The 27,978-nt window shown below is 42.3% G+C and overlaps 1 protein-coding gene across 3 annotated transcripts; it reads right to left on the bottom strand.

Annotated features, from left to right (window-relative positions):
* Positions 1-31: 31 nt before the first annotated feature.
* ADAT2 (adenosine deaminase tRNA specific 2) lies at positions 32-27,972 on the bottom strand. Of its 3 annotated transcripts, XM_019967529.2 has the most exons (7): positions 27,724-27,856; positions 22,779-22,971; positions 11,769-11,873; positions 8,494-8,644; positions 5,756-5,862; positions 2,500-2,572; positions 34-2,399 (listed from the first exon to the last, which is right to left on the bottom strand). In XM_019967529.2, the coding sequence occupies exons 3-7, from the start codon at positions 11,826-11,828 to the stop codon at positions 2,356-2,358; spliced, it is 435 nt and encodes a 144-aa protein (XP_019823088.1). In that variant the 5' UTR covers positions 11,829-11,873; positions 22,779-22,971; positions 27,724-27,856; the 3' UTR covers positions 34-2,355. The 3 variants fall into 3 exon arrangements, with proteins under 3 accessions (XP_019823087.1, XP_019823088.1, XP_019823086.1); XM_019967527.2 differs by lacking the exon at positions 22,779-22,971 and having other exon boundaries at positions 27,724-27,972; XM_019967528.2 differs by lacking the exons at positions 11,769-11,873; positions 22,779-22,971 and having other exon boundaries at positions 32-2,399; positions 27,724-27,972.
* Positions 27,973-27,978: the final 6 nt, after the last annotated feature.

Below are 27,978 nucleotides of genomic sequence, written 5' to 3' on the forward strand. Positions count from 1 at the left end.
CTTCCCTATTTATAGTTTTATTATTTTCTTGACCCTTTTAGTAGTGACTGTCTCTGGGTTAAAATACCCAGATTCTATTTCTGGCTTTGGTTTTGTATCCCAGATACTCCTATTATTAATTTTCCCTAAAATGTCATCAATAATTTTATTTGACAATGTTTACCAAGAACTTAAGAGGTTTTAAGCTTCCCGGGTGGCTCAGTCGGTAAAGAGTCTGCCTGCAATGCTGGAAACCCAGGTTCAGTCTCTGGGTGGGGAAGATCCCCTGGAGAAGGAAATGGCAACCACTGCCAGTATTCTTGCCTGGAGAATTCTACAGACAGAGGAGCCTAGTGGGCTACAGTCAATGGGGTCACAAAGAGTCACACATGACTGAGGGACTAACACCAAGAACTTACTTGACATAAGATGTGTGGCTGAACTTATGGGGTGGTACTCCCCAGAAAAAAAGCTCTCAGGTTTTTTGTCTGCAAATAATCCCCAAGAAAATGACATGAAGACAATAAGTACAATGAAGTCCACTTGCAGAAAAGCCTAAAAAGCAGAAATGAATCATGACTAACAGCAAACATGTACAAACTAGTCAAAGCACTAAAATTTAATGAGATCATTTTTAAAGTAGGTGAAATTGAATGGAAGGTACATGCAAAATTATTATAGATTTAAAATCATGCATATTCTTCTCCATAAAACTTCTCAAATGCAGTTAAAAACACACGTGTACAAAACCATGCCATTATAAACCCTTTGTAGTATGTAACTGTGATTAGCTGCTACTCTCGGCAATATAAAAATCCTTTCACCACAATTACATTCCAGCCTGTAATGTAATTCAAAACAAACAAGTCAGAGACATCACTCAAATGGCAGAACCAACAAATACAGATGCTTTGCATCAAGGAAATGAATCCACTGAAGAAATGCAATCGAGGAGAAGCTGCCTTCCAAGGCTTGGAGCTGGGTTTCTGATGGAACAGCGAGGCCCCCTTCTGGGCAGACACAGAGCATCCCCAAGAGGCTCTACAAAGCTGAAGTTCATAGTGGCAACCACTGCTACAGTCAGGAAGGTGAGTACCGAGCTTCCTGCTGTGGATACCCTTTCTAGGGCTGTGCTCACACTTTTACGTTTTAGATTTTTTTTTTTTTTTGGCCACGCTGCATGGCATGTGGGATCTTGGTTTCCCAACCAGGGATGGAACCCTTGCTACCTGCAGTGGAAACTCAGAGTCTTAACCACTGGATTGCCAGGGAAGTCACTTTTACATTGTAGATTTTAAATTCTAAATCTGGTTTTCATAGAGAAATAGCTGTGTTTGATTTCAGATGTAATGAATCATTCTATCTAATCCTGCAACCATTCCTCCTACTGAGGGGCATGCCCACCCCCTCTGCCTTGTTCTTTTTGCCATAATTCTTATCAACCTCTAACATACTGTATAATCTATTATGATCATTGTCTGTCTCCTCCCGTTGGACTAGGAGCTCCATGAGGGCAGGATACTTCATTTTGCTAATGGCAACCCACTCCAGTATTCTTGCCTGGAGAATTCCATGGACAGAGGGGCCTGGAGGGCTACAGTTCATGGGGTTGCTGCAAAGTTGTACACGACCAAGCAACTTTCACTTCAGTGAACGAACAGAGCCTGGCACAGTAGAGTTGCTCAATAACAAAGAAAGAGTCATCTACTTAGGCATTTCTTTTATTTTTATTTCATCTTCAAAGAAGGCATGAATAAGGTTTCATGATAGCAGTATGCTGTTAAATGATGAATATGTGTTTTAAAAGTATGTATTTTCTCTAAATGCTTTATAAAAGCAAAAATCTCTTCTAAGGACCACAGAATCGTGGTCCAATATGTATATGATTCATATATTAATACAACTTCCAAGGAAGTCTCCCTCCCCGACACACGCAACCCGGGAGAACACGGTGGCTGCCAAGGATGAAGGATCCCCGTCTGTAAGGCCTGGAGCAGCTGTCTGTCGGGTGATGCTCTCCAGGCAGACACACCAGGCAACTGAGTCTGGATACACATCCTCTGAAAGTCAGTGCATTCCTGGACCAGGCATAAGGATTTTGGCATGAAGAAAAGGAACTGCTTGCTAATTTCTAAAACCTCAATCTTTAACTTTTCCCCTTCTTAAAAATGGTCTTTCAGCTTGTGGAAAAGCTAGGAGTTGTTTGCAACTGTCAGCCTTTTAAAAAGTGCTCATTTGCTCCCTTAACAGAGCAAATGATGAGAAACCATTTTCCCACGAATTATGGACAATATATAAACATATGCTTCAACGATGTCAACAGCTTTCTGTCCAAGAATGTCGTCCCAGGGGCGTGAGTCTTTCATTAAAACAAGTTCAGGATTTGTGACATTCCTTTTTTCGAACCTTTGATTTTGGTGCTGTGAAAAGAATAGAAAAGAAAGAGAAAATGAAGAGGTAGGCCCACGCAGACTTGCTTCATACCGACCAAGTATGTGTACACAGGAGGGGAAAACTGACCATTTGGATTTTCTTGTTTGTAGAAGGTCTTTAACATCTCCACTGCCTCCTCAGCCCGATATCCAGGGGTGCACTGATGAAATAAGAAAGCTGAGAATGAGCACAGGCCTAGGAAAATGTGTGCTGTGTTCCGTGAAAATGGCAACACATACATCATTATGTAAATATATTTCAGATAATGTTAATACACCTCACGGATATTAGGAAAATCAGTAAGGAAGTATATTTCCAAAAAAAAAAGACCTAAATTAAACATCACTAATTAACTCATTATTATTTTTCAATCAACTAACTGTGTGATCCCAGTTCAGTTCAGTCGCTCAGTCGTGTCTGACTCTTTACGACCCCATGAATCGCAGCACGCCAGGCCTCCCTGTCCATCACAAACTCCCGGAGTTCACTCAGACTCACATCCATCGAGTCAGTGATGCCATCCTGCCATCTCATCCTCTGTCGTCCCCTTCTCCTCCTGACCCCGATCCCTCCCAGCATCAGAGTCTTTTCCAATGAGTCAACTCTTCGCATGAGGTGGCCAAAGTACTGGAGTTTCAGCTTTAGCATCATTCCTTCCAAAGAAATCCCAGGACACCTACTAGTTATGTGATCTTGTGTAAGGTACTTCAACTTTCTATGCCTCAGTTCCCTCATATGCAAAATATAGGTAATTATAGAAATTAACCCAAAAGGATTTTGTGAAAATTAAATGAGGTTAGATAGTCAAAGGTATGGTTTTCCCAGTAGTCATGTACAGATGTGAGAGTTGGACCATAAAGAAGGCTGAGCACTGAATAACTGATGCTATGGAACTGAGGTCCTGGAGAAGACTCTTGAGAGTCCTTTGGACAGCAAGATCAAACCAGTCAACCCTAAAGGAAATCAACCCTGAATATATTCATTGGAAGAACAGATGCTGAAGCTAAAGCTCCAGTACTTTCGCTACCTGATGTAAAGAGCTGACTCACTGGAAAAAACCCTGATGCTGGGAAAGACTGAAGGCAGGAGAAAGGGGCAACAGAGGATGAGATGCTTGGATGGCATCACTGATTCAATGGACCTGAGTTTGAACAAGCTCTGGGAAATAGTGAAGGAGAGCGAAGCCTGGCATGCTGTAGTCCATGGAGTTGCAAAGAATCGGACATGACTTAGCAAATGAAGAATGACAACAACAAAATGAGATTAGATAACATAGCCCCTGTTAATTAAAACACCTGGCACATTGTGAGTGCTCACTGAGCACTAAGCTATTTTTATCTGCTGTTCTTTATTTAACAGGGGCCCATGAAGTGTTTGATTCTATAGAGCTCGGGTTGGCAGTCCACAGCTAGAAATGGTCAGCTAAGAATGGTTTTTATATTTTAAAGGGTTAAAAAAATATATATGTGACAAAAATATAAGTGGCTCACAAAAGCTAAAATATTTCCTCTCAGGCTTTTTATAGAAAAAACTAGTCGAACCTTACTACAGAGGATATTTTTTAAGTGTTCAGTTTCTTCTATCTTTGATTCTTTCAGCAAAAAGGTCAACATGTGAAAGAATAAGAAATTGGGATAACAGTAGAGGGATGAAACTTAATACTAGAGAATATTTAGAGAGACTGAGCAGATCATCTCAGGAAAAGAGGAGGAATAAGCTTAGGTTTGTGAGACAACCAGCTGATAGTGGTGGAGTGATTATTAAGGGAGTACCAGGAAAGAAACTGGAGCAATAAAATGAAGTCAAAATATACAGGCCTTTGAAGGAGCACAACGTGATGTGGTCACTGGTAATGTCACTGGCAACATCTCTGGCATGTTGGACAGAAATGCTCCACCCATATCTGATATCTAAGGGCTCATCTTTGTTCAGCTGAGAAGCTTTGAGGAATTCTTCAGATCTTTCTCATAAATGAAGTACAGAGTCAGCGATTCATTTGCAAAGAGTTACGGAAGCAAAACCTGAGTTACTGATAGAAGTGACTGGAAGAAAACAAGTCACTTTGCATATTGTTTTAATGATCAGGCTAACTGTACTGCCTACTCTCCATCCTATGACGGTTTCTTTTCTGATGTGATGGTAAAAGTTATCTGTTCTCAAAAGTGCAGGGCTTGTTGGGAAAGCCAATGTTCAGCTGGGAAAACTCAAAATAGAATGTTTTCCAAAACTTGTTCTCATTGGGATTCAACCAAATTTAGCCCTTCATAGGTACTTAATATTCTCCCAAGAATATCTGAGATCTTTGTTAACTACATACCATGTCCAGCATTCGTTAAGTCCTTTTCTTTTTAAAGCATAATACTTTTAAGATTAACCTTAGATCTTAGAGAGAAAAAAATCAAACCAGTTTATGGGAACTGGTATTTGTCTAGAGACCAAACTCTGAAATAAAAATTCCTTCTGCTCATAGCCTTAAACACGAAAACTCTGGGAGAAGCGTCAAAGTTAAAGAGGAAGTAGAATTTCTAAGTGGATTCTTGGGCCTGGGGGAAATTTCAACATCAAAAAGGCAGGGGGAAAAAAATGAAATCAGGTATTGATTCCTAGATGCCAAAAATAGTACAGGGCAATCAAGCAAAATGACTGACTTTGTGAAAAATATTGTGTATTCACTGTAAATGGCTGCTATAGTCACCAACACCGGAGAAGGCAATGGCACCCCACTCCAGTCCTCTTGCCTGGAAAATCCCATGGGCGGAGGAGCCAGGTAGGCTGCAGTCCATGGGGTCGGGAAGAGTCAAACACGACTGAGCAACTTCCTTTCCCTTTTCACTTTCATGCATTGGAGAAGGCCATGGCAACCCACTCCAGTGTTCTTGCCTGGAGAATCCCAGGGATGGGGGAGCCTGGTGGGCTGCCGTCTATGGGGTCGCACAGAGTCGGACACGACTGAAGCGACTTAGCAGCAGCAGTCACCAACACAGACTAAGCATCATGCAAATCTGGTACAGCACAGAGCCAGGCACACATGTGGAGGGGAGAGGCCCATAGTGGTAGGGTCCTTACACATAGCTGATGATGTTGGTGAAGACTGTCAGAGGAAAGCTTGGAAGGCTGGAACTCTCTTTCTGGAGGGATTCTGTGCATTAAGACAGCTAAGCACTCTCCTGGAAATGATTACCTGCAGTCTTACACTGAGGCATCCATGACCTTGGCCAGAGGTTCCCAGCACCCATCTGGTTCAGTCATGGCTCCTTGGTGTACTGACAACACGCTAATTACCCGCAAGCCCGTAGGTGAGATAAGAGTAATTAGAAAGAAAAAGTATAACCATTCATGTTACCTGAAATGGTTTCCCAGTACTCGGTAGATCAGCAGAGGCAATATCCAGAACAGAGCCACAACCACCAAATCTTTCATTCTGGCAGCCATAGACAACCAGTGGGATTCCTGAGAAAGAATTAAGGTCCTACAGAGAACAGGCAGTTCAAGTGCATATTGTGACAAAACTAGAGTGGGTTTATACCAGCTATCCTAGAGAGGAAAGCCCACGCTACCCTTAAAAATAATTAAACTTGGGCTTAGTCTTAAAAATTCAGTTTTGCAATCAAGTAGCATGGCCGAGCAGTCTAAGGTGCTGGATTTAGGCTCGTCTTTTCAGAGTTGTGGGTTCAAATTCCACCACTGCCAGACAAGAGGTATTTCTCTAGGTCTAAGCACCCTTTAATTCAGGAAATTCCTTCTAGAATATAACTTAGTTTTAGGCTTCCCTGATAGCTCAGTTGGTAAAGAATCTGCCTGCAATGCAGGAGACCCTGGTTTGATTCCTGGGTCAGGAAGATCCACTGGAGAAGAGATAGGCTACCCACACCAGTATTCTTGGGCTTCCCTTATGGTTCATCTGGTAAAGAATCCGCCTGCAACGTGGGAGACCTTGGTTCAATCCCTGGGTTGGGAAGATCCCCTAGAGAGGGGAAAGGCTACTCACTCCAGTATTCTGGCCTGGAGAATCCCATGAACTGTATAGTCCATGGCGTCACAGAGTTGGACATGACGGACAAACTTTGACTTCACTTCACAATCTAGTTACACAAAAGAAAGAGGTTTAAAGGATTTAAAAAAAAAAAAAAAAAAGGATTTAAAAATTAACATCTCACAACTGCAAATGGAGTGAAAACTGAATGTGTATTTGCTAAATGCTTGCAGCTTGGTGCTCTCTCTGGCCTCTCCTAAAGGAGATATTTTGGAATCACTAGAGAATTGGAGCCAAAAGGGAGGCAGAAATTTAATCCAGAGATTTTCACCTCTTTAAAAATAACAGATTTTCCCTCTGTTCTTTCCTCAAGCAAATATAACTGTGGCTCAGAATAAACCATACTAAAACGGAGCCACTTGGGATGGCACGATGGGCAGAGAGTTTACAAAGTGGAAACTGTATGTCTTATCATACTCAAAGCCTTCTCTATTATTTTTAGTGATTAAATGATTCACACCCACATACCAAAATAATGGACATGAGTTTGAGCAAGCTCCAGGAGATGGTGAAGGACAGGGAAGCCTGGCATGCTACAGTCCATGGGGTTGCAAAGAGTCAGACACAACTGAGCGACTGAACAGAAACAACCAAAATAAATACATAAGAACATGCTAGCATGAGATTCAACAATTAATTGTTGAATTATCCAGCAATTTTTAAAAAGATCTTTAGAGGCTAACTGGCTGTACTCAGTATTTGTGTCATTTATTCCGTGAAAGACACAATTCGAAGAGCTATATCAACTTCCCATTTATTTAGTTTACAGTTCTTGGGGTCCAAAATCACTGTGGACAGTGACTGCAGTCATGAAATTAAAAGACATTTGCTACTTGGAAGAAAAGCTATGATAAACCCAGACAACGTATTAAAAAGCAGAGACATCACTTTGCTGTCAAAGGTCCATATAGTCAAAGCTATGGTTTTTCCAATAGTCATGTATGGAGAGAGCTGGACCATAAGGAAGGCTGAGCACTGAAGAATTGATGCTTTCAAACTATGGTGCTGGAGGAGCCTCTTGAGAGTCCCTCAGACTGCATGGTGATCAAATTTGTCAATCCTAAAGGAAATCAACCCTGAACATTCATTCATTGGAAGAATTGATGGTGAAGCTGAAACTCCAATACTTTGGCCACCTGATGTGAATAGCTAACTCACTGAAAAAGACCTTGATGCTGGGAAAGACTGAGGGCAGGAGGAGAAGGGGACAACAGAGGATGAGATGGCTGGATGGCACCAATGACTCAACAGACAAGAGTCTGAGCAAACTCCGGGAGACAGTGAAGGACAGGTAAGCATGGTGTGCTGCAGTCCATGGGGTTGCAAAGAGTCGGACCGACTGAGCGACTGAACAACACAACACAGTATCATAAATACTTTCACTTTGTCGTTACTTGAATTTTTCAAGCCTTCTATGTAATAGGTATTCATGGCAAAAATAAACAATAAAGACTTATAAACAGAGAAAGAGAAATTTTAAGTCACCTGTAATCTGTTCACCACAGGCAATAAACAGAGAAAGAAATTTTAAGTCACCTGTAATCTGTTCACCAAAGGCAAAATAGGTGCATATTCTTCAGGTCTTTTCTTATGTACACTGTTAAACAGTCTAATTTATGGTCTGTCTTTACCTGACAGCTTAAGTTAGCTTGAAGCGTTTCTTGCTCTCACTTACTTGTTATAGTTCACTGATACTAAAACAAAGACTTCAGTATTCAAAAATCTTTCTTAAAAAATGTTTTGGCCTAGGAACACTGTATTTTGTAAAGTACATCTTCCAAAATTTGTTTCACAATTCTGTTTTCATATAGTAGAATCTTTTTTAACATTGTCTGGACTGTTTTGTTTTACATTGATGCCTTTTTTTTTTTTTAATTGAAATATAATTGCTTTACAATACTGTGTTGGTTTCTGCTGTACAACACTGTTAATCAGCCACATGTATACATATAAGCTCCTCCCTCTGGTGGGAGGAGCGTCCCTCCCACCCGCATTCCACCATCCATTTTTGAGTTCACGACACATGAACCTGTGAAGTCAAAGGATACTCATCAGGCGGAGAGCAGCTGCACACATGATACAGGGCTCCACGGTGACGTACAGCACAGTGTGTTCAAACACTTCAGAAGGACTCCTGCCACGGCGACGGCACCAGTCTAGGGCCTGGTCAATGGCCACCATTTCTGCATGTCGAGTAGCCTGGAAAGAGAGCTGCCTGCACTGACCTTGTTGGCTACGTGTAACAGTATTTTACAAATATTACAAAGTAAATATGAAAAGCGGGCCTATTGTTTCTGCAAACATTTCAATGAATAAAGGTTTCAGGACACCCTTAGCAGCTGACAGTGGACTTCCTAGTTCAAGTACTATAGCCTTGCCGACAAAAGATACCTAATCTGAGATGTCAGAGGAATTAGTGCTCTATTTTTAGTTAAGTATCTAAGTACTTTAGGGGACACTCTGTCAATTAAAATACCAGAGAGATAAGTCTCAAATAAAAAAAAGATGTCTATGGTTCCTGAATATTTCCAAGGAAACTGAAATTTTCATAAGCATGTGCTTTAGGTTCGAATATGTTTTCAAGACTGTCACTAACCTCACTCTAAACAAATCTATATTTAGAATGTCATCACTGGGATATCATCACTTACATTTTCTCTGGGATAAGATTTTATATACTGGCAGACTCTAGAGAGAAGCAGAGGTTTGGTATCAGTTTCAGATACCTTCTGGGAGCAGTAGAGTATAGGAGAAATGCACGAAATTTGAAGTCAACCATACTTCAGTCTGAATCCTGACTGTGACATTACTAATTGTATAGCCTTGGGCAAGTTACATAGCTTTTCCAAGCCTTAGTTTCCCCAAATGTAATTCTAGTATCTACATCTCATAAAGTGATATGAATTATATGAAGCACAGTCACACATAACACTATATATGTACTCTGCTATGTGGCAATTATTTATAGTACTCATGAATAATTATGTTTATCAATAAACTTACACTTAGTGTCAACAATGTACAAGCCACTGCACTAAACTCTGTGGGGAAAAAAGTCTCTGTCCTCCAGAAGCATAAAATTCGGTGGGGCAAACAGAAAGGTGTTCATTTACCTGTGGAAAGTGCTGGCACAGTGGCCAAGGGGCCATGGAAGCCAGAGGCAGATGGGAGCCCTGCTGGCCCAGAATGATAAACTCAGAGCTGGAAAGTTCTTTGGCAAAGAGGGTCCCATACCTGACTGCATACCAGAACCAACTGGGGAGCTTAAAAAAAAAGCAAAGTTCCCCCCAACTTGGGTGCTTTTTAGAAATCAGGTTCAGATTTACTGAATCAAATGTGCTCATAGTTCTCGAGAGATAATCAACGACCTAAATCATCTCAATCAACTCTTTTACCGCTGAAGAACCAGAAGCTAAGTAAGCTATGTTAGGAGGTTACTAAAGACACACAGCTGGGCGAGGTGATGGCGGTGGTGACGGCGGGTAATGGTAGCAGAGCCGAAAGTAGGACTTGGGTCTCCTCTTTTAGGGTCAAGAGTCTTTCTATACTGTGATTGTAGGGTAACCTTCTAAAGAGCACAGAATACTAAAATTAAATCCAGGTTAATTTCAAGGTGTGGAAGAAACTCAGGTCACTGGGGGTTTAGACAGATGTTGCTAGGACATCCGACTTTCTCATGTTAAAGATACTGTACTGAACCACAAAATACAAATAGGGAAATACGACAATTATTTAAATCACAAAATTCTACTCCTGAATAGTATCTGTAGATTCACTAATTGGTGTACTACGGCTTATTGGGCTTTCCAGGTGGCTCAGACGGTAAAGAATCTGCCGGCAATGCAGACCCAGGGTTTGACCCCTGGGTCAGGAAGATCCCCTGGAGAAGTAAATGGCAATTCACTCCAGTATCCTTGCCTGGAGGATTCCATGGACAGAGGAGCCTGGCAGGCTACATTCCATGCAGTTGTAAAGAGTCAGAAATGACTGCGACTAACACACATGGCTTACTACTTATCTTACAGGCATCTTGATGTCCACGTAACAACTGTTTTGTGAATTTGGGTTCCTATTTTGCTTGTGTTTCACTAGATCTGAGTTTTCTTGTTGATAAGTGTGATGAATGAACTCGAAAGTGCTCATAGCACCCCCACCTCGTTCTCTGGCTCCCAAGTAAGATCAAAGTCAACGTGAGGGGTGGTAAAATTATAAGCTCTCCTTGAGTCCCCCCGGCACTTCTTATAATCCTAAAACTTATGATTTCATTTCTACTCACTGTAACATGCTGTGGTGATACCACATTCAACAAGTGTTTCCTTAATTCATAACTTCTCAACCTAACCACAATAAAGTCACAAAAGCTTTTAAAGTGTACCTGCAGGTGGTGGAGACTGTACCCCACTGAATTACTTGCTTTCTTTATACAATCCTTTTATATCTCCACAGCTATCAATTAAGGGTGACTTTTTAATTGACTAGGAGGAACACAATAATTAAAGGTACTACACACCCAAGGGAGAAAGCAATGGCACCCCACTCCAGTACTCTTGCCTGGGAAATCCCATGGATGGAGGAGCCTGGTAGGCTGCAGTCCATGGGGTCGCAAAGAGTCAGACACGACTGAGTGACTTCACTTTCACTTTTCACTTTCCTGCATTGGAGAAGGAAATGGCAACCCACTCCAGTGTTCTTGCCTGGAGAATCCCAGGGATGGGGGAGCCTGGTGGCTGCCGTCTATGGGGTCACACAGAGTCGGACATGACTGAAGTGACTTAGCAGCAGCAGTAGCACACACCCAAGAATACTAGAGTGGGTAGCCTATCCCTTCTCCAGCAGATCATCCCATCCCAGGAATCAAACCAGGGTCTCCTGCATTGCAGGCAGATTCTTTACCAACGGAGCTACCAGGGAAGCCTCACCGAAGGATACAATATGAGCTAAATTGCTGTCTCATAAAGTAGAATTTCCAGGTATTACATTTGCTTAAAATAGAGATGGACTCTTTTCTTCTGTATGGACACTCTGATGTAATAAAACCCCTCTTGGATTTTACTCGTGTTAAAGCTCTATGAAATGGAAAATCAGACCCAAAGAATTTACTGCTTCATTAAATTTTTCTGAATTATCCAAAATTTTGAAAATCAGTATGGATCACTCTTTATAATCAGAAAAAAAAAGACATTTTTAAAGGTTTCAGGAAACTGTCCTTCCACTAATGGTCACCTAACGCTACACAGATCCATCTTGCCACCAACCACGAGAAATCCATTCCATGCCTACCATCACTGTCATATGTTTGCAATTTACTCTTCAACTCACATACATTTTTGGTTTGATTAACTTCATTTCTCCCCTTGCCCACAACTTCATTGTTGTAGACCATAAGGCAGCCAACAGGAACTTCAGTATTGTCTAGGGCGTCTTTGGCCTAAAAGACAAAGTGGAAAATCTAACAGGTGATGTTCAATACTTGAAAAGACGAAAGAAACAGGCAGCCTAAGGACTACACACATGAACAAACATCAGAGCAAAGAAACGTGGCTCAGTTTCCCCTTTTCTAAAACATTTCAGTATTCAGTGCCTTTATTCTCTGTTGTGTCTGTATTGAGAGAGACTCAAGAGCAAATCCCCATCATAGTCCTGAGCTCCCTGAATTTTTCTTTTACTGGAAGCAGAACTGATCAAAGACTACTTTTGATCCTTGTTCTTATATTGCCAGGGGTGTTGGAGAAGACTCTTGAGAGTCCCTTGAACAGCAAGGAGATCAAACCAGTCAATCCTAAAGGAAATCAGTTCTGGATATTCACTGGAAGGACTGATGCTGAAGCTGAAACTCCAATACTTTGGCCACCTGATGTGAAGAACTGGCTCATTGGAAAAGACCCTGATGTTGGGAAAGATTGAAGGCAGGAGGAAAAGGGGACGACACAGGATGAGATGGTTGGATGGCATCACCGACTTCATGGACATGAATTTGAGCAAGCTCCAGGAGTTGGTGATGGACAGGGAAGCCTGGCGTGCTGCAGTCCATGGGGTCGCAAAGAGTCAGACACAACTGAGCTACTGAACTGAACTGAACTGTGCACTGTTTTCTGACAGAGTACAGGCTTCTTAGGTGGCACAGCAGTAAAGAACTGCCTGCCAATGCAGGAGACATGGGTTCAATCCCTTGGTTGGAAAGATCCCCTGTAGGAGGGCATGGAAATTCACTCCAGTATTCTTGCCTGGGGGATCCCATGGACAGAGGAGCTTAACTGGCTATAGTCCATAGGGTCTCAAAGAGTCAGACATGACTGAAGCAACTTAGCACGGCACAGCACACATGTATTTGTAAACAGGTAGAAGAATAAGTAACATTTATAAGTCTTTTATTAAAATTCTTTCTTTGTTGAAATTCCACTTGCTTAATCTTTCTGATGCTTTAAAAATTACAGAAAACATCCTCTGGTATTCAACAGCATCAAGGTGACCAGACTGCTTATCTCCCTGTGCCCACAATCTCTGTTCTAAGTGAGACAATAATGGCTTTGGAGCACTCTATACAAAACTGGCACAACCATTTTGAAAAACATTTTAGAAGCTTCTTTAAGAAGTAAACACACATGTGTGCTAAAGTCGCTTCAGTCGTGTCTGACCCTTTGCGACGCTATGGACCATGGCCCTCCAGGCTCCTCTAGGCAAGAATAGTGGAGTGGGTGGCTATTTCCTTCTCCATGGGATCTTTCCAACCCAGGGATCAAACATGCATCTCTTACATCTCCTGCACTAGCAGGCAGGTTGTTTACCACCTAGGAAACCCCAAGAAGTAAACCTACAAAGAGCCTATGAACATCTAGCTCATTCTACTCCTAAGTATTTACTTAAGAGAAGAGAATATGTGTCCAGCAAAAACAAACAAACAAACCTTGTAAAAGAATGTTCATAACAGCTTGGCTGTTAGGTTATATTATGTTATGTTATTCATAATAGCCAAACACAGGAAATAGCACAGGTGTCCATCAACAAAAGAATGGATAAACACGCCATGGAATACTACTCAGCAATAAGAGAGAAACAAACTACGGATACACACACCACCATGGATGAATCCCAGACATGCTAACGTAAAAGAAATCAGACACAAAAGTGCACACACTGCATGATTCCCTCCAAGTGAAGGGCTAGAACAGACTAAACTATGATGAAAGTAATTGCAACAGTGGTTCCATCACCAACAGGGATGAGTAGCTTGACTGGAAAGGGACACAAGGAAATCTGGGGAGGAAAAAACTTTACCGTGATAAGGGTGTGGCTTACATAGATGTCTGCATCATTCAGAACTGAATCAACAATACATTTAAGACCTGTGCATCTCACTGTATGTGAAATATGCTAAGTCACTTCAGTCATGTTTGACTCTGTGTGACCCCATGGACTGCAGCCCACCAGGCTCCTCTGTTCATGGGATTCTCCAGGCAAGAATACTGGAGTGGGTTGCCATGCTCTCCTCCAGGGGATCTTCCTGACCCAGGGATCAAACCCACGGCTCCTGGGCTGCAGGTGGATTCTTTACTGCTGAGCCACCAGGGAAACCCATGTGAAATATATCTCAACTGAAAAATACAAATGAGAAAAATAAGTTTAGGCACAGTTCCACCACCATCCCAGGGATGGTAAACTAATCATTATAGTTGCAGAGTCACCCCTCCATCACTAGCTGTCCATTTTTTTTCCAGCCCTATGGTTGAGGGAATGGGCTTCCGTGCCAGCTCAGCAATAAAAGAATCTGCCTGCAATGCAGGAGATGCAGGTTTGAATCCTAGGTCAGGAAGATCCCCTGGAGAAGAAAATGGCAACCCACTCTGGTATTCTTGCCTGGAGAATCCCATGGACAGAGGAGCCTGGTAGGCTACAGTCCATGGAGTCACAAAGAGTCAGACATGACTTAGTGATTAAACCACCACCATGGTGGCTGAAGGAGCCCCAGCAGTTCTGGGGCCCAGGACAGCTAAGGAATACTTCTTCAGGCAGAGAGCAAAAACAGTCAGGTTACTTTTGGGATGCCCGGACACCACAGGTGAGAGAGAACCTGAAACGGTTGTGACCTGTGAACTAGCGTAGTCATTTCCACCTCACTATGGTTTAAAGAACCCAAGTACCGCTGTTTCTAGAAAGGCATAGCATTTCCTGTTTGGGCAGGCTGGAAGACACTCTAGAAGACTACATTCCTACTGAAGCAGAGGCATTTACACACACCACAGGGCACACGAAGTGCCAAGTTGAAGGCTTTGCTGAAATCAGTATGTGTTCCGTCTCCTGCACTAGCCGCTTGCTCCCAGCAATAACCCTATCATAATGCTAGCGTGGGTCCCTTAGCTGCTTCAAACATGCTCAGCTGACACTTTTCATTTGGCCAACAGTGGTGAAAGGAGAGGCACGTTGTGGGAGCATATGATACTTCTCTTGCATCTGGAGTAGTGGGATAAAGCTGGGGCCTGGAGAGATGGAAGGAGACAGTATCTGAAGCCATAATACCACGTTCTTCAGAACTGGGTCATGCACTACCCACAGGCTAGTTCTGTCCCAGTTATGTAAAAAGTTAAAGCACACTCAGTTTGCGCAAAGTTTGAAAGACTGCAGAGGTCTTTCAAAGGTTTGGTGCATATATACAAATAAAAAATGTACCATAGGTTACTACAGGAAGGAAAGCTGGGAGGAGGACTGACAGCTGGAGAGGGAGGAGACAATAAGAACCAGCACAGTTAAGGCAATCGTCACACATAGAGTGAAATTTAAAATAAGTTCAGGATGACGCATAAACTGGGGTCCACAAGAAAGACAACTCATGTGCTCATCCATCAAATATCTGTTGAGGGTCTTGAGATAGGGAAGTTATCCTGGATTATTAGGTGGCCCCAAATGCAATCATAACTGTCCTTATGAGAGACACGGAGAGAGATTTGACACGTAAAGTAGATAGCAATGGGATGATGGAAGCAGAGAGATTTGAAGATGCTACGCTGTTGGCTTTGAAGATGTGGGAAGGAGTCATGAACCAAGCAAGGAATGTCACGTTAGAAGCTGGAAAAGGCAAGGAAATATATTCTCCTCTAGGGCCTCCAGAGGGCGCACAGCCCTGCTGACACATTTGTTTGGGGGCAGTGAAACGGAGAGTGGACTCCTGGCCTCCAGAATCGTAAAAGAATAAACCTATGTTGTTCTAAGCCACCAAGTGTGCAGGCATTTGTTACCGAAGCCAGAGAAAACTAATACATCCTGTTAAGAGGAAGAAAAGATAAGCTAAAATGGGAAGAAAGTATTTATAAACCATATATTTAAGGGGACTCTTGAGAGTCCCTTGGACAGCAAGGAGATCAAACCAGTCCACTCTAAAGGAAATCAACCCTAATATTCATTGGAAGGACTGATGCTGAAGCTGAAGCTCCAATATTTTGGCCACCTGATGCAAAGAGCCCACTCGTTGGAAAAGACCCTCATGCTGAGAAAGCCTGAAGGCAAGGAAAAGGGGAGTGACAGAGGATGAGATGGTTAGATAGTATCACTGATTCAAGTAACATGAATTTGAGCAAACTCTGGGAGATAGTGAAGGACAAAGGAGCTTGGTGTGCTGCAGCCCATGGGGTCACAAAGTTCAGTTCAGTTGCTCAGTTGTGTCTGACTCTTTGTGACTCCATTGACTGCAGCACGTCAGGCTTCCCTGTCCATCACCAACTCCCAGAACCTCAAACTCAAACTCATATCCATTGCATTGGTGATGCAATCCAACCATCTCATCCTCTGTCATTCCCTTCTCCTCCCACCTACAACCTTTCCCAGCAATAGGGTCTTTTCCAATGAGTCAGTTCTTCGCATCAGGTGGTCAAAGTATTGGAGTTTCAGCTTCAGCATCAGTCCTTCCAATGAATATTCAGGACTGATTTCCTTTAGGAGTGCATGGGTGGATCTCCTTGCAGTCCAAGGGACTCTCAAGAGTCTTCTCCAATACCACAGTTCAAAAGCATCAATTCTTCAGCACTCAGCTTTTTTTATAGTCCAGCTCTCATATCCATAACATGACTACTGGAAATACCATAGCTTTGACTAGACAGACCTTTGTTGGTAATGTCTCTGCTTTTTAATATGCTGCCTAGGATGGTCATAGCTTTTCTTCCAAGGAGCAAGCATCTTTTAATTTCATGACTGGGTCACAAAAAGTCAGACACAATTTAGTGACTGAATAACAACATATTCAACAACAGTCTAGATCTGGATTATGAAAAAAAAAAATGCTCAAAATTCAACAGTTTAAAAAAATTGTTAGAAAATGGGCAAAAGATACTAAAAAACATTTTATCAAAGATGGCATACAGATGGCAAATAAGTATATGAAAAGATGGATACATCATTAACCATTAGGGAATGCAAATTAAAACCACAATGAGATATCACTACACACTTACCAGAATGGCTGAAATAAAAAGTATTAACAACAGATGCCAGTGAAGCAGAGAAACAGGATCTCATATATTGCTGGCAGGAATGTAAAATTGTTACAGCCACCCTGGGAGATGGCTTGGCAGTTCCTTAAAGAGCTAAATGTGCACTTAACATATGACCCAATGATTGTACTCTGGGCGTTTGTCCACCCAGGGAAATGAAATCTTATGTTCATACAATAACACAATGTCATATACAGACATGAATGTTCAATGACATTTTACTCCTAGCCCCAAACTGGAAATGACCCAAATGTCCTTCAAGGGCTATCAGGTTAAACAAAGTATGTTGCATCCACCCATGGAAAACTACACAGCAATGAAAAGGAATCAGCTATTAACTGACTCAAGGAAATAATGTTGAGTGGGAAAAAAAAATCCCCAAAGGTGACATATTCAAGTATACCACGTTCCCGAATGACAAAACTATGGGTATGGAGGATAGATTAGTGACTGCTGGGGGTTAGGGTGTGGAAAGGATGGTGGCCATAATGGGCAGCAAGAGGGAGCCTTGTGGTGATGGAGAAGTCCTAGTGGTGATCAAACAAAACAGGTAACAAAACTGCACTGAACGATGCAGACACACATGCACACACAGGCGCACACACATAAAGCTGATGACACGTGAACAAGCACTGCAGGCTGGGTCAAGGCTGTATTCCTGGCTGTGACATTTCGCTAGTTATGTAATATGCTACCACTAGAGGAAACCAGGTGAAGGGTACTGGGGCCTTGTCTGTATATTGTGTTGCAACTTGCTGTGAATTTGTAATTATTTCAAAATGAAACATTAAAAAAATAAAAGGTGGAGTAAACCAGAAGGCTCCTACAATGGCAATTAAGAAGAGATGGCTACTGAGGTAGGAGGAAAACCAGGAGTGTCTGGGGTTATAGAAGATCCAAGGAAAATACTGGGCCAAGAAGGAAGGGTCAGTTAGGGTGGGAGGGAGGAAATAAAAACCAGTAGCCTGAAGAGGGACTTATGTGTAAGTTACATTTCTAGTGTCTATTACAACAGACTGTTGTGTCTGTATGTCAAGTGTTCTGATTCTGAGCTTGCAAATAAGAAGAGCTGAGAGCTTGTTGGAAAGCTCCCCCTGATGTAGGACTAGTTCAGGCACATTATTAATTCATGTACTTCATAACCCAGTGCAACTGGTTCGTGATTTCCCCATTTTCAGATAAGGAGACTGAGCCGTGGGAAGGTTACGGAATCAGTCCCTGTGTGAAGCTGGGCCTAGAGCCCAGACAATGTGGATCCTCCACTCACTTGTTCAACAAATCTCTGTGGAGCACCTGCAAGGTTCCTGGGTTTCCAGCCACAGCTCTGCCTCTAATTTCTACTCCAGTCACCACGGACCAGCTACTTTACTGGTGCCTGGGTTCTTAGCAGCGCTAGTTCAAGGGACAAAGGGAAAGGGGACATTTAGCAACACAGTGAGATGTAAAAGTTTAAAGAAAAACAGAGTAAACAAACAGGGGGCCACGTGACAAGGATTATCTGTAAACCTGTCTGCTGAAGAGCTCTACATGAGGCTACTTGTTCATTTCAAACGTGCAGGAGAGGATCCAAGAGCAGAGGGAAGGAGGAGCAGGTGGCAGGCAGAGGCAAACCCAAGCTGCCTGGTGCGGCTCCTTCCACATTCTGACTTGTTCACCTGGAAAACAGCCGGGGCCACGCTCTGGGCCCCCGGAGAGGGGATGAGATGGGCCTTTCATTCTTTCCTTTGGGTTTTCTCTTGTTTCCTCCAAGAAAATGATCTGCTTTTAACTCTATTTCCCATACTATATTATCTTCCTGCTTCATTTTTGTAAAAATGCCTTCCACCGCTGTCCCAATTAGAGAGAAAGCATGAGTGACCATAGTACTTGAAAAAGGCAAATAATGCTGTTGATGAGGAGTGGCCTAGACTGAGGGTGAAGGGTGAGCAGCTGGAATGGTAGGTTAGGGAGGAGGTGGCGAGAGCGACCTCAGAACCCCACAGAACGAGTCACGTGTGTATATGCATATATCAAATACATATATCTGCTTTGCTGTGAAGTTCAAAACAGATTTAATTACACTGAAAAGACTTTTTAATCCATCCCATCTTGTACTTTCCAACATTCCCATGACCTCTTCTGCCAAGTCCAATCGTTTCATTATAAATGCACAAAAGAGCAGGCAAAATGGCTCTGAATTGTACCTATGTAGGTTTTCAACCACCTCATCTTTTAGAGAGGCTCCGTTACTATTTAAAATGGCAATTTTGTCTTTCATAAATTAGTAAGTTACCAAGGTTCAAAACTGAAGAATGAAATCTCTCTTCTCACTGGTCCCTACTCCAAATGTCTTTAACGTTGTTTCTTTTGCTCCTCAAGTGTCATCTCCTGCACTCTAGCCAGGGTCCATCTGCTTTTACAGATAAAGACAGTTCTAGGATGGAAGAGACTGTGCAGTTTCTCTAAAGCCATCCTTCCTACAAACTACTTTCTAGTCATGTGGTGGTAGCAGGAGGGGAGAGGGGGTCAGAGTGCCTAGACTCTTGAAGAGTACCCAAGTATATCTCCTACAAAAGAAAAAAGACAATTGGAGGAAAAGACAGTTCGGCCAGGACAACTCTTAGGTAGAAAATAATAACGTTCGAAAGGTCAGCGACACTAGAGCTGTTACTGCTCGTGACTCTGAGAAGCTCTGTTCTCCTGTAACACACTAAACTTCTCCTCACCTGGAGACGAACAGCCTGGCACCAAGAGCCTCCCAGCCATCACCCAGTGCTCCCCACCAGCCAACTGAGTCAGCCGAACCTTTCATTATCCTTCCAGGTCCTTTGTCCTTAATCTTCTTGGAGCCCCTCTGAGAATCTGGTGAAAGTTGTGGACACGCCCAAGCGAAAAAGGCACAAGCACGTGACATTTTTACACACAGCATCAGGGTTTATAGATTCCTGCTAAAACCTGAGCCCTGGTTAGAAGTCCTGATCCGGACAGATAGTTGGATCCCCTCCTAACCCAAGACTGAGTCCTCCATTTCTTTGTACTTGATTCCTCCCCTTGAGAACCCATCTCTTCTTTTCCACTCGCCTACCTCCCATTTCCCTTTTTCAAGTTAAGAAAGCATCCTGTAATTTCACTCAACTAACTTGCTCAGGACCGTGTCACCTATTATCTGATAGCATTCTATGTCTGCCTCTTATTTTGGATCCTGGACTTGCTACTATTAACTTTTTCATTTGTGGGTGGCTTAATTTCATCAATTAAACAGCATGCTCCTGCAGGGAAGCACTAGAGCCAAGCACCAGCAAACCTGTTCCGCTCACCTTTGTAGGCCAAGCACATGGCACAAGGCCTAACACAAAGAGACATTTAATCACACTACATTTGATACAGTGGATCTGTCTGTGCTTGATTTCTTTTTTTAATTTCCCTCAGACATGCCATAATCTTATACTAATACTGCTGCTGCTGCTGCTAAGTCGCTTCAGTTGTGTCCGACTCTGTGAGACTCCAAAGACGGCAGCCCACTAGGCTCCTCTATCCCTGGGATTCTCCAGGCAAGAACACTGGAGTGGGCTGCCATTTCCTTCTCCAATGCATGAAAGTGAAAAGTGAAAGTCAAGTTGCTCAGTCATGCCCGACTCTTAGCGACCCCATGGACTGCAGCCTACCAGGCTTCTCCATCCATGGGATTTTCCAGGCAAGAGTACTGGAGTGGGGTGCCATTGCCTTCAGGTGCCTGGAAAAAGCAACTATAATACACGATTTATTCCAGAAACCTTGCAACTTCTCTCCCTCTGACTCTCTGATGATACATTTATCTACTCAATCTTTCTTTTTTCCTAAGTGTAAAGTAAGTATGGCAGAAGACTTGGGGGTAAAAAAAATTCACACATCAAAAAATAAAAACCACTCATAATCCCAACATTACAAAATATGATCACCAGTATTATTCTGTAACAAATTTTTCAGGTTTTTCCCTATGTCTGCATATACATATTTGTAGCTTTCTAAAAAGTCAAATAAATTTATACTATATATACCGTTCAGTGGTCTGCGTTTTTCATCCAGAAACATATTACAAACATTTCTCTATGTTGAGTAATATTTTTTCAGCACATGATTTTTTTAAGGCTACATAGTGCTTCTCTGCATAAACATTTATGATTCACTTAATTGGTCCCCTATTGTTTGACTAGCACATGTGGCTATTTTTCAAATTCCTCACTATTATAAACAAATAGAGAACTTCTCTGTATATCTCCACTGATTCCTTATGAATTATTCCTAGAAATAGCTATAAAATACAAACAGTTCCTACAATGTAATTTTTTTTTTAGAATGAAGCATTGTCAAACATTCTTTTTTTTTTTTTTAAGGCACCAGAACTTTTTTTTAATATTTATTTATTTGGCTGTGCCAGGTCTTATCTGCAGCACACAGAATGTTTTAGTTGTAGCATGCAAATTCTTAACTGCAGCACGTGGAATCTGCTTCCATGTTGCTGCTATTTTTCAGTCGCTAAGTCGTGTCTGACTCTTCCCAACCCCATGGACTGCAGCATGCCAGGCTCCCCTGTCCTCCACTACCTCCTAGAGTTTGCTCAAATTCACGTCCTCTGAGTCGGTGATGCCATCTAACCATCTCATCCTTTACCGCTCGCTTCTTCTTTTGCCTTCAATTTCTCCCAGCATTACGGTCTTTTCCAACGAGTCGGCCCTTTGCATCAGGTGGCCAAAGTATTGGAGCTTCAGCTTCAGCATCAGTCCTTCCAATGGATATTCGGAGTTTATTTCCTTTAGGATTGACTGGTTGGATCTCCTTGCTGTCCAAGCGACTCTCAAGAGTCTCCTCCAGCACCACAGTTTGAAAGCATCAACTCCTCGGTGCTCAGCCTTTTTTATGATCCAACTCTCACATCCATATAGGACTACTGGAAAAACCATCGCTTTGACTATACGGACCATTGTTGGCAAACTGACGTCTCTGCGTTTTAATACATTGTCTAGGTCTGTCATAGCTTTTCTTCCAAGGAGTGTCTTTTAATTTCATAGTTGCAGTCACTGTCCACAGTGATTTTGGAGCCCAAGAATATAAAATCTGTCACTGTTTTCACTTTTTCCCCTTCTATTTATCATGAAGTGATGGGACTAGATGACATGGTCTCAGTTTTTTGAATGTTGAGCTAGCTTTTTCACTCTCAACTTTCACCCTCATCATGAGGTTCTTTAATTCCTCTTCACTTTCTGCCATTAGGCTGGTATCATCTGCACATCTGAGGTTGTTGAAATTTCTCCGGGCAATCTTGATTTCAGCTTGTGCTTCATCCAGCCCAGAATTTTACATGGTGTACTCTGCATCTAAGTTAAATACGCAGAGTGATAATATACAGCCTTGTCATACCTCCTTTCCCAATTTTGAACCACTCAGTTGTTCCATGTCTAACTTGCTTCTTGACCTACATACTAGTTCCCTGACCAGGGATCAAATCCAGCCCCACTGCATTGGGAGCAAGATGTCCTAGCCACTGGACCACCAGGGAAGTCCCTACAGTGTGGTTTTTAAAAAGGAAAACTAATAATAAAATTGGGCAAAAGAGAATATATCTAGGCAATTCACAGAGGAAAAAAAATCCAAATGTCTAATTAGGATTCCCAAGGCATGGTAGTCAGTGGGAATAAGGTGAAAAGGCAGAGGGGTCCAAGAGAGTACAATGGGGAGCAGTGAGCAACCAAACACAGCACAGGACAAACTGGGGGTGAAGACAGGTGGCTGGGCTCAAATCACATCTCCGTCCTTACCAGCTCCCTAACTGTGGGGAGCTTACTTAACTCTAAACCTCGATGTCCACATCTGAAAATGAGGACGGTAACAATACACACCTGATATGCTTTCAAATTGCGGTGTTAGAAAAAACTCTTGCTCAGCAGTCCCTTGTTCAGCAAGGAGATCAAACCACTCATTTCTAAAGGAAATCAACTCTCGACATTCTTTGGAAGGACTGTTGTGAAGCTGAAGCTCCAATACTTTGGCCATCTGATGCAAAGAGTCAACTCACTGGAAAAGACCTTGATGCTGGAAAAGATTGAGGGCAGGAGAAGAAGGGGATGATAGAGGATGAGATGGTTAGATAGCATCACTGGCTCAATGGACATGAATTTGAGCAAACTCCAAGAGATAGTGGAGGACAGAGGAGCCTGGCATGCTACAGTCCATGGGGTCACAAAGAGTTGGACATGACTTAGTGGTGACTGAACAATAACCACCATAGAGCAGGACTACTGTGGACCTTATACATTTGGTCAGTATGAGACACAGCCCATGGCAATGTGTCTGGAATGTAAGAGTGCAATGCTATTATTTTTTTTATTTGATTCTAAGCCAAATCATTAGAATTATATGCTGTGGTGATTAAAACAATGACCTTTATTATATGCTATCTCTCCAAAAGAAAACTGTCATGAAAAATAGAGATTTTACAAAACAATAATAAAATATAGAGAACTTTCTTTAAAGTTTGATAACTTCACCAAAGAACAACAAGAAATATAACACAGATATTACTTCTCCCCTGTAACACTGTGAAATGTTCAGTAGTGATAATTCCAGGGATGGTAGGAACGGGGGTAGGACAGAACATTCTCACCACTGGGGACGGACATGGGACCACTTGAGGCCAGTGCTATCCAACAGCACTGCCAATAGCGATGGAAACATCGTTTGATCTGTGCTGTCCAATATGGTTGCCACCAGCCATGTGTGGCTTCTGAGTACTTGAAAAGCGGCTAACGTGACTGAGAAACTGAATATTTAATTTCATCTTATTCATGAAATAACTAGGCACATATGCTAGTGGCTACTACACTGGGCAGTATAGTTCTAAAAGGCAATCTAAAAACATCTAGATAGGTGGCTTTAAAATACATACATCCTATGTCCCATGTTTGGTAATTCACTCCAGAGCAATAAAAGAACTATGGGATGGGGGTGAGAGGAAAATAAACTGAAGTAAGAAATGATTATACCTAGGAAAAAAGGATACTTACAATCATGAAGAGAATATGTAATTTGACTTATTTAAAAGTATAATGTCAATAAATTTATAAAAATAAATTTCTTATGACTATGAATTATCTATATAATCAGAAAAAGAAAACATTAAAATATTCTCATTTGGGAAAAAAAATACCATAAAGATATTACTGAATCAAAGGATAAACTCAGTTTTAAGGCTTTTTAATATGTATATAACAAAGTTGCCTTCTAGAAAAGATGCCCCAATTACAGCAAACAACTAACCAACTCCTCACACACACATCCTTATCTACAACAAGCATTGCAAGTTTTTGACCTTTGCCAATTTAACAGCTGAAAAATTATGCTAAGTCGCTTCAGTTGTTCCTGACTCTCTGCAACCCTATGGACCATAGCCCGCCAGGATCCTCTGTCCATGTGATCCTCCAGGCAAGAATACTGAAAAATTATATCTCTTTTTAATTTGAATTTAATCTATTACTAGTGAAACTGCACATTTGTTAACTTGTTCCTTATCTGTGTTTCTTTTAGAAATAGCATGTTTATTCATATCCTTTGACTTTTTCAATATTAGGGTGTATATCTCTTTGCCAAGGTTCTTTATATATCAAGGTTATATCAAACCTGTCCTTTTATTTACACTGCAAATATTTTCCCTCTGTCCTTTGCTTTGTTACTTTGTATCTTACAAAGTAAGATACATTCTTACTATTCATTCTTCTTTTATGTTTTCTGCCTTTTATCATATACTTTAAGAACCCATCTCCATTCCAATTCCTCCAGGCCTTCGCTCAACAAACACTAATATCAGCCAAGCACTCAGCCACTTGAATTGGCCATATAAATATGTCTACTCTGCCCAGGTGCTGCAAGTATGCTAGTATCCTATTATTACATGTACACTGGACACCTCACTTTCAAATTCCTCAGAACACATTGCTGCTAAGTCGCTTCAGTCATGTCCGACTCTGTGCGACCCCATAGACGGCAGCCCACCAGGCTCCCCCGTCCCTGGGATTCTCCAGGCAAGAACACTGGAGTGGGTTGCCATTTCTTTCTCCAATGCATGGAAGTGAAAAGTGAAAGTGAAGTCGCTCAGTTGTGTACGACTCTTCTCGACCCCATGGACTGCAGCCTACCAGGCTCCTCCGTCCTTGGGATTTCCCAGGCAAGAGTACTGGAGTGGGGTGCCATTGCCTTCTCCGTCAGAACACATTAGCTGCCTCTGAATCTGGTACTAGCTATGCTTCTGGTCTGATCGTAAACTCTTCTCAGAAGTACACAGGACAGTTTCTATTACTTCTACAAGTCTTCAAAGTAGTTTAAGATTTGAAGTTTCTTTAGTGGAGGTGGAGGGGATGGTTGGACAAAGTCCAAGATTTATCACAAGCATTGTTTTCCCTTTGTTTAAGACCTGGAAGAAACGTGTGTGTGTGTGTGTTAGTCGCTCAGTCGTGTCCAACTCTGCGACCCTGTGGAGTGTCGCCCACCAGGCTCCTCTGTCCATGGGATTCTCCAGGCAAGAATTCTGGAGTGGGAAGAAACATATACTACTGGCCAAAAAAACAAAGTGCAAACTAAGGACCTCCTTGACCCTGTGTAGATAAACTAGGCAATCACACCTTTAGGTGTTTATAGTCCGATTGTGGCTCAGATGGTTAACCAGCAAGGATCTGTTGTATAGCACAGGGAACTCTGTTCAATGTTATGTGGAAGCCTGGATGAGAGGGAGTTGGGGGAGAAAAGATACATGTATATGTATGGCTGAGTTCCTTTGCTGTCCACCTAAACTATCACGACATTCTTTTTTTTTATAACAACATTCTTAATGGGTTATATGCCAATACAAAATTAAAAGTTTAATTTTTTTTTAAAAAAAAAGGTAGTAAAAAGACTCAAATGTTCAGTCCAGAAGTCTAGAGAATAGTGTGGATGATATGAAAGGAGAGAAAGAAAACACATTTCTGATACACAAAGGGGAAAAGTTCAATGGCTGAATAAACCTGGCTATTTCTAAAACCACTATTGAGTCCTCTATGGTAGGATCTCTCAAAATTTCATCTATGCAAACTCCCCATAAATATTCTGAGGACAGTTCCTAAAGCAAATGAAAATAACCAGAAGAGGCCAAAAATTTTCAGCATTCCCACATCCCCTGACCTCCGGGTCTCTTATCCATAGAAAGATGTAAATGCAGCTTAATTTGAGATATTTCAACCTTCCCGTGCATTTACTATCATCCTCATGACTTATGCCGCCCAGCATATGATAGTATTGAAATCATTTGGGGGAAGGAGAGAGATTTTGATATCACATGAAAACTCCTTTTTTCCAGCTGGAAGAATTTAGTAACATAAAATGAGTTCAGGACAAACAATTCCATATTATAAATTAATCATTTAAAGCATAAGTGAAGTGAAGTCGCTCAGTCGTGTCCGACTCTTTGTGACCCCATGGACTGTAGCCTACCAGGTTCCACAATCCATGGGATTTTCCAGGCAAGAATACTGGAGTGGGTTGCCATTTCCTTCTCCAAGAGATCTTCCCTACCCAGGGATTGAACCTTGGTCTCCCACATGGTAGGCATTGTAGGCAGACGCTTTACCGCCTGAGCCACCAGGGAAGATCCATTCAAAGCATATGTGAATATTAAAGTATCAAATAAAAAATTATGCATCCTATAAGTTTAATGGGCAGAATAAATTTTGAAGTGGGCTGAAAGACTGCATCATGAAATCAAATCAGGTATGATGACCAGCATTTGTTTTTTCAAAATGGAATGAAAGAGAAATACCAGGAAAACTGTGCATAGGAAGGTTAAGTTTTGTCTCAATTATATCTAAGTGTATACTTGGCATTTACTGGAATGTAATATGGCTGGATGGCATCACTGACTCGATGGACGTGAGTCTGAGTGAACTCCGGGAGGCCTGGCGTGCTGCGATTCATGGGGTCGCAGAGTCGGACACGACTGAGCGACTGAACTGAACTGAACTGAATACAAAATACATTTTTTTTTTTTTTTTTACTGAGTCACTTACAGTCCATGGGATGGCAAGAGTCGGACACGACTTAGCTACTAAACCACCACCACCACCACTTTCAAAAAAATATAAGAAACAAGTCTTTAAAAATATGCATATATGTGCGTCTATGATTTATATACCTATACATACACGCCAAATACACTTTTATCCCTATTAAAGAGTTCGCTGGCACACATAAGTACGGGTAAAGCTTGGGTTGTACACAAAGCTTATCAGAGCCCTCCTTAATCAGGAGTCCTGAGGGGAGTGAGGGAAGAAAGTAAAAGGGCAGAGGGCAAGAGGATGGATGGATGAATGAATGAATGGTGGAATCTGACCGCTCAGGGGCCTGTTCTTATCCTGCTCTCTACCAGAAACATCCTCAGCTTCCTTCCTTCTCCTAGGTAGGTTCAAGGGGTCATACATACAAAATAATGTATCGTCGCGAATCTGCCAGTGTCCACAGGAAAGAAGGGGAAACAGCACGCACGTGCCAGCAGCCCCCGAATAGGGATGTTGACGCTTACTTCAAAACAGTGAAAAAGAAACAATTTCCGTATTTCCCCTCTTCCTTCCCTCAGAGCCACGTGAGAATGGACTAAAGTACATTTCAGGACAGTAAAAGCCAGCTGTTTTCCCAGAGATTGTGAGCGCCATCGAGATTATTAAGACCCAGAAAGTACCCCGGGGACATTTACTCAAATGCTCGGTCGGGATAAGCAGGAGGAAGTTCCGATCCTATGCGTCCACGCCCCGGCCCCCTCACCATTTGCATCGCCTGCTCCATCCACTTTTCGGTCTCCTCCGCAGACACCGAGTATGCGCCATCGGTAGCCGCGGTGCACCCTGCCTTCGCCTCCATACTGCACCCGGGCCGCCTCGCTCAGCGACAGAGACCGCGGGGAAATAGGAGCACAGGCTGCGGAACGCGGCGGATACGGGCCGTCGTTTCCGGGGGAATCGAACAGTGAGGTACTCGGGAGCGAATTCTGGACGGACCTGGGCGCCCCGGACCAGTGAG

The sequence above is a fragment of the Bos indicus genome, chromosome 9 (assembly GCF_029378745.1).
Source record: "Bos indicus isolate NIAB-ARS_2022 breed Sahiwal x Tharparkar chromosome 9, NIAB-ARS_B.indTharparkar_mat_pri_1.0, whole genome shotgun sequence".
Taxonomy (NCBI): Eukaryota; Metazoa; Chordata; class Mammalia; order Artiodactyla; family Bovidae; genus Bos; species Bos indicus.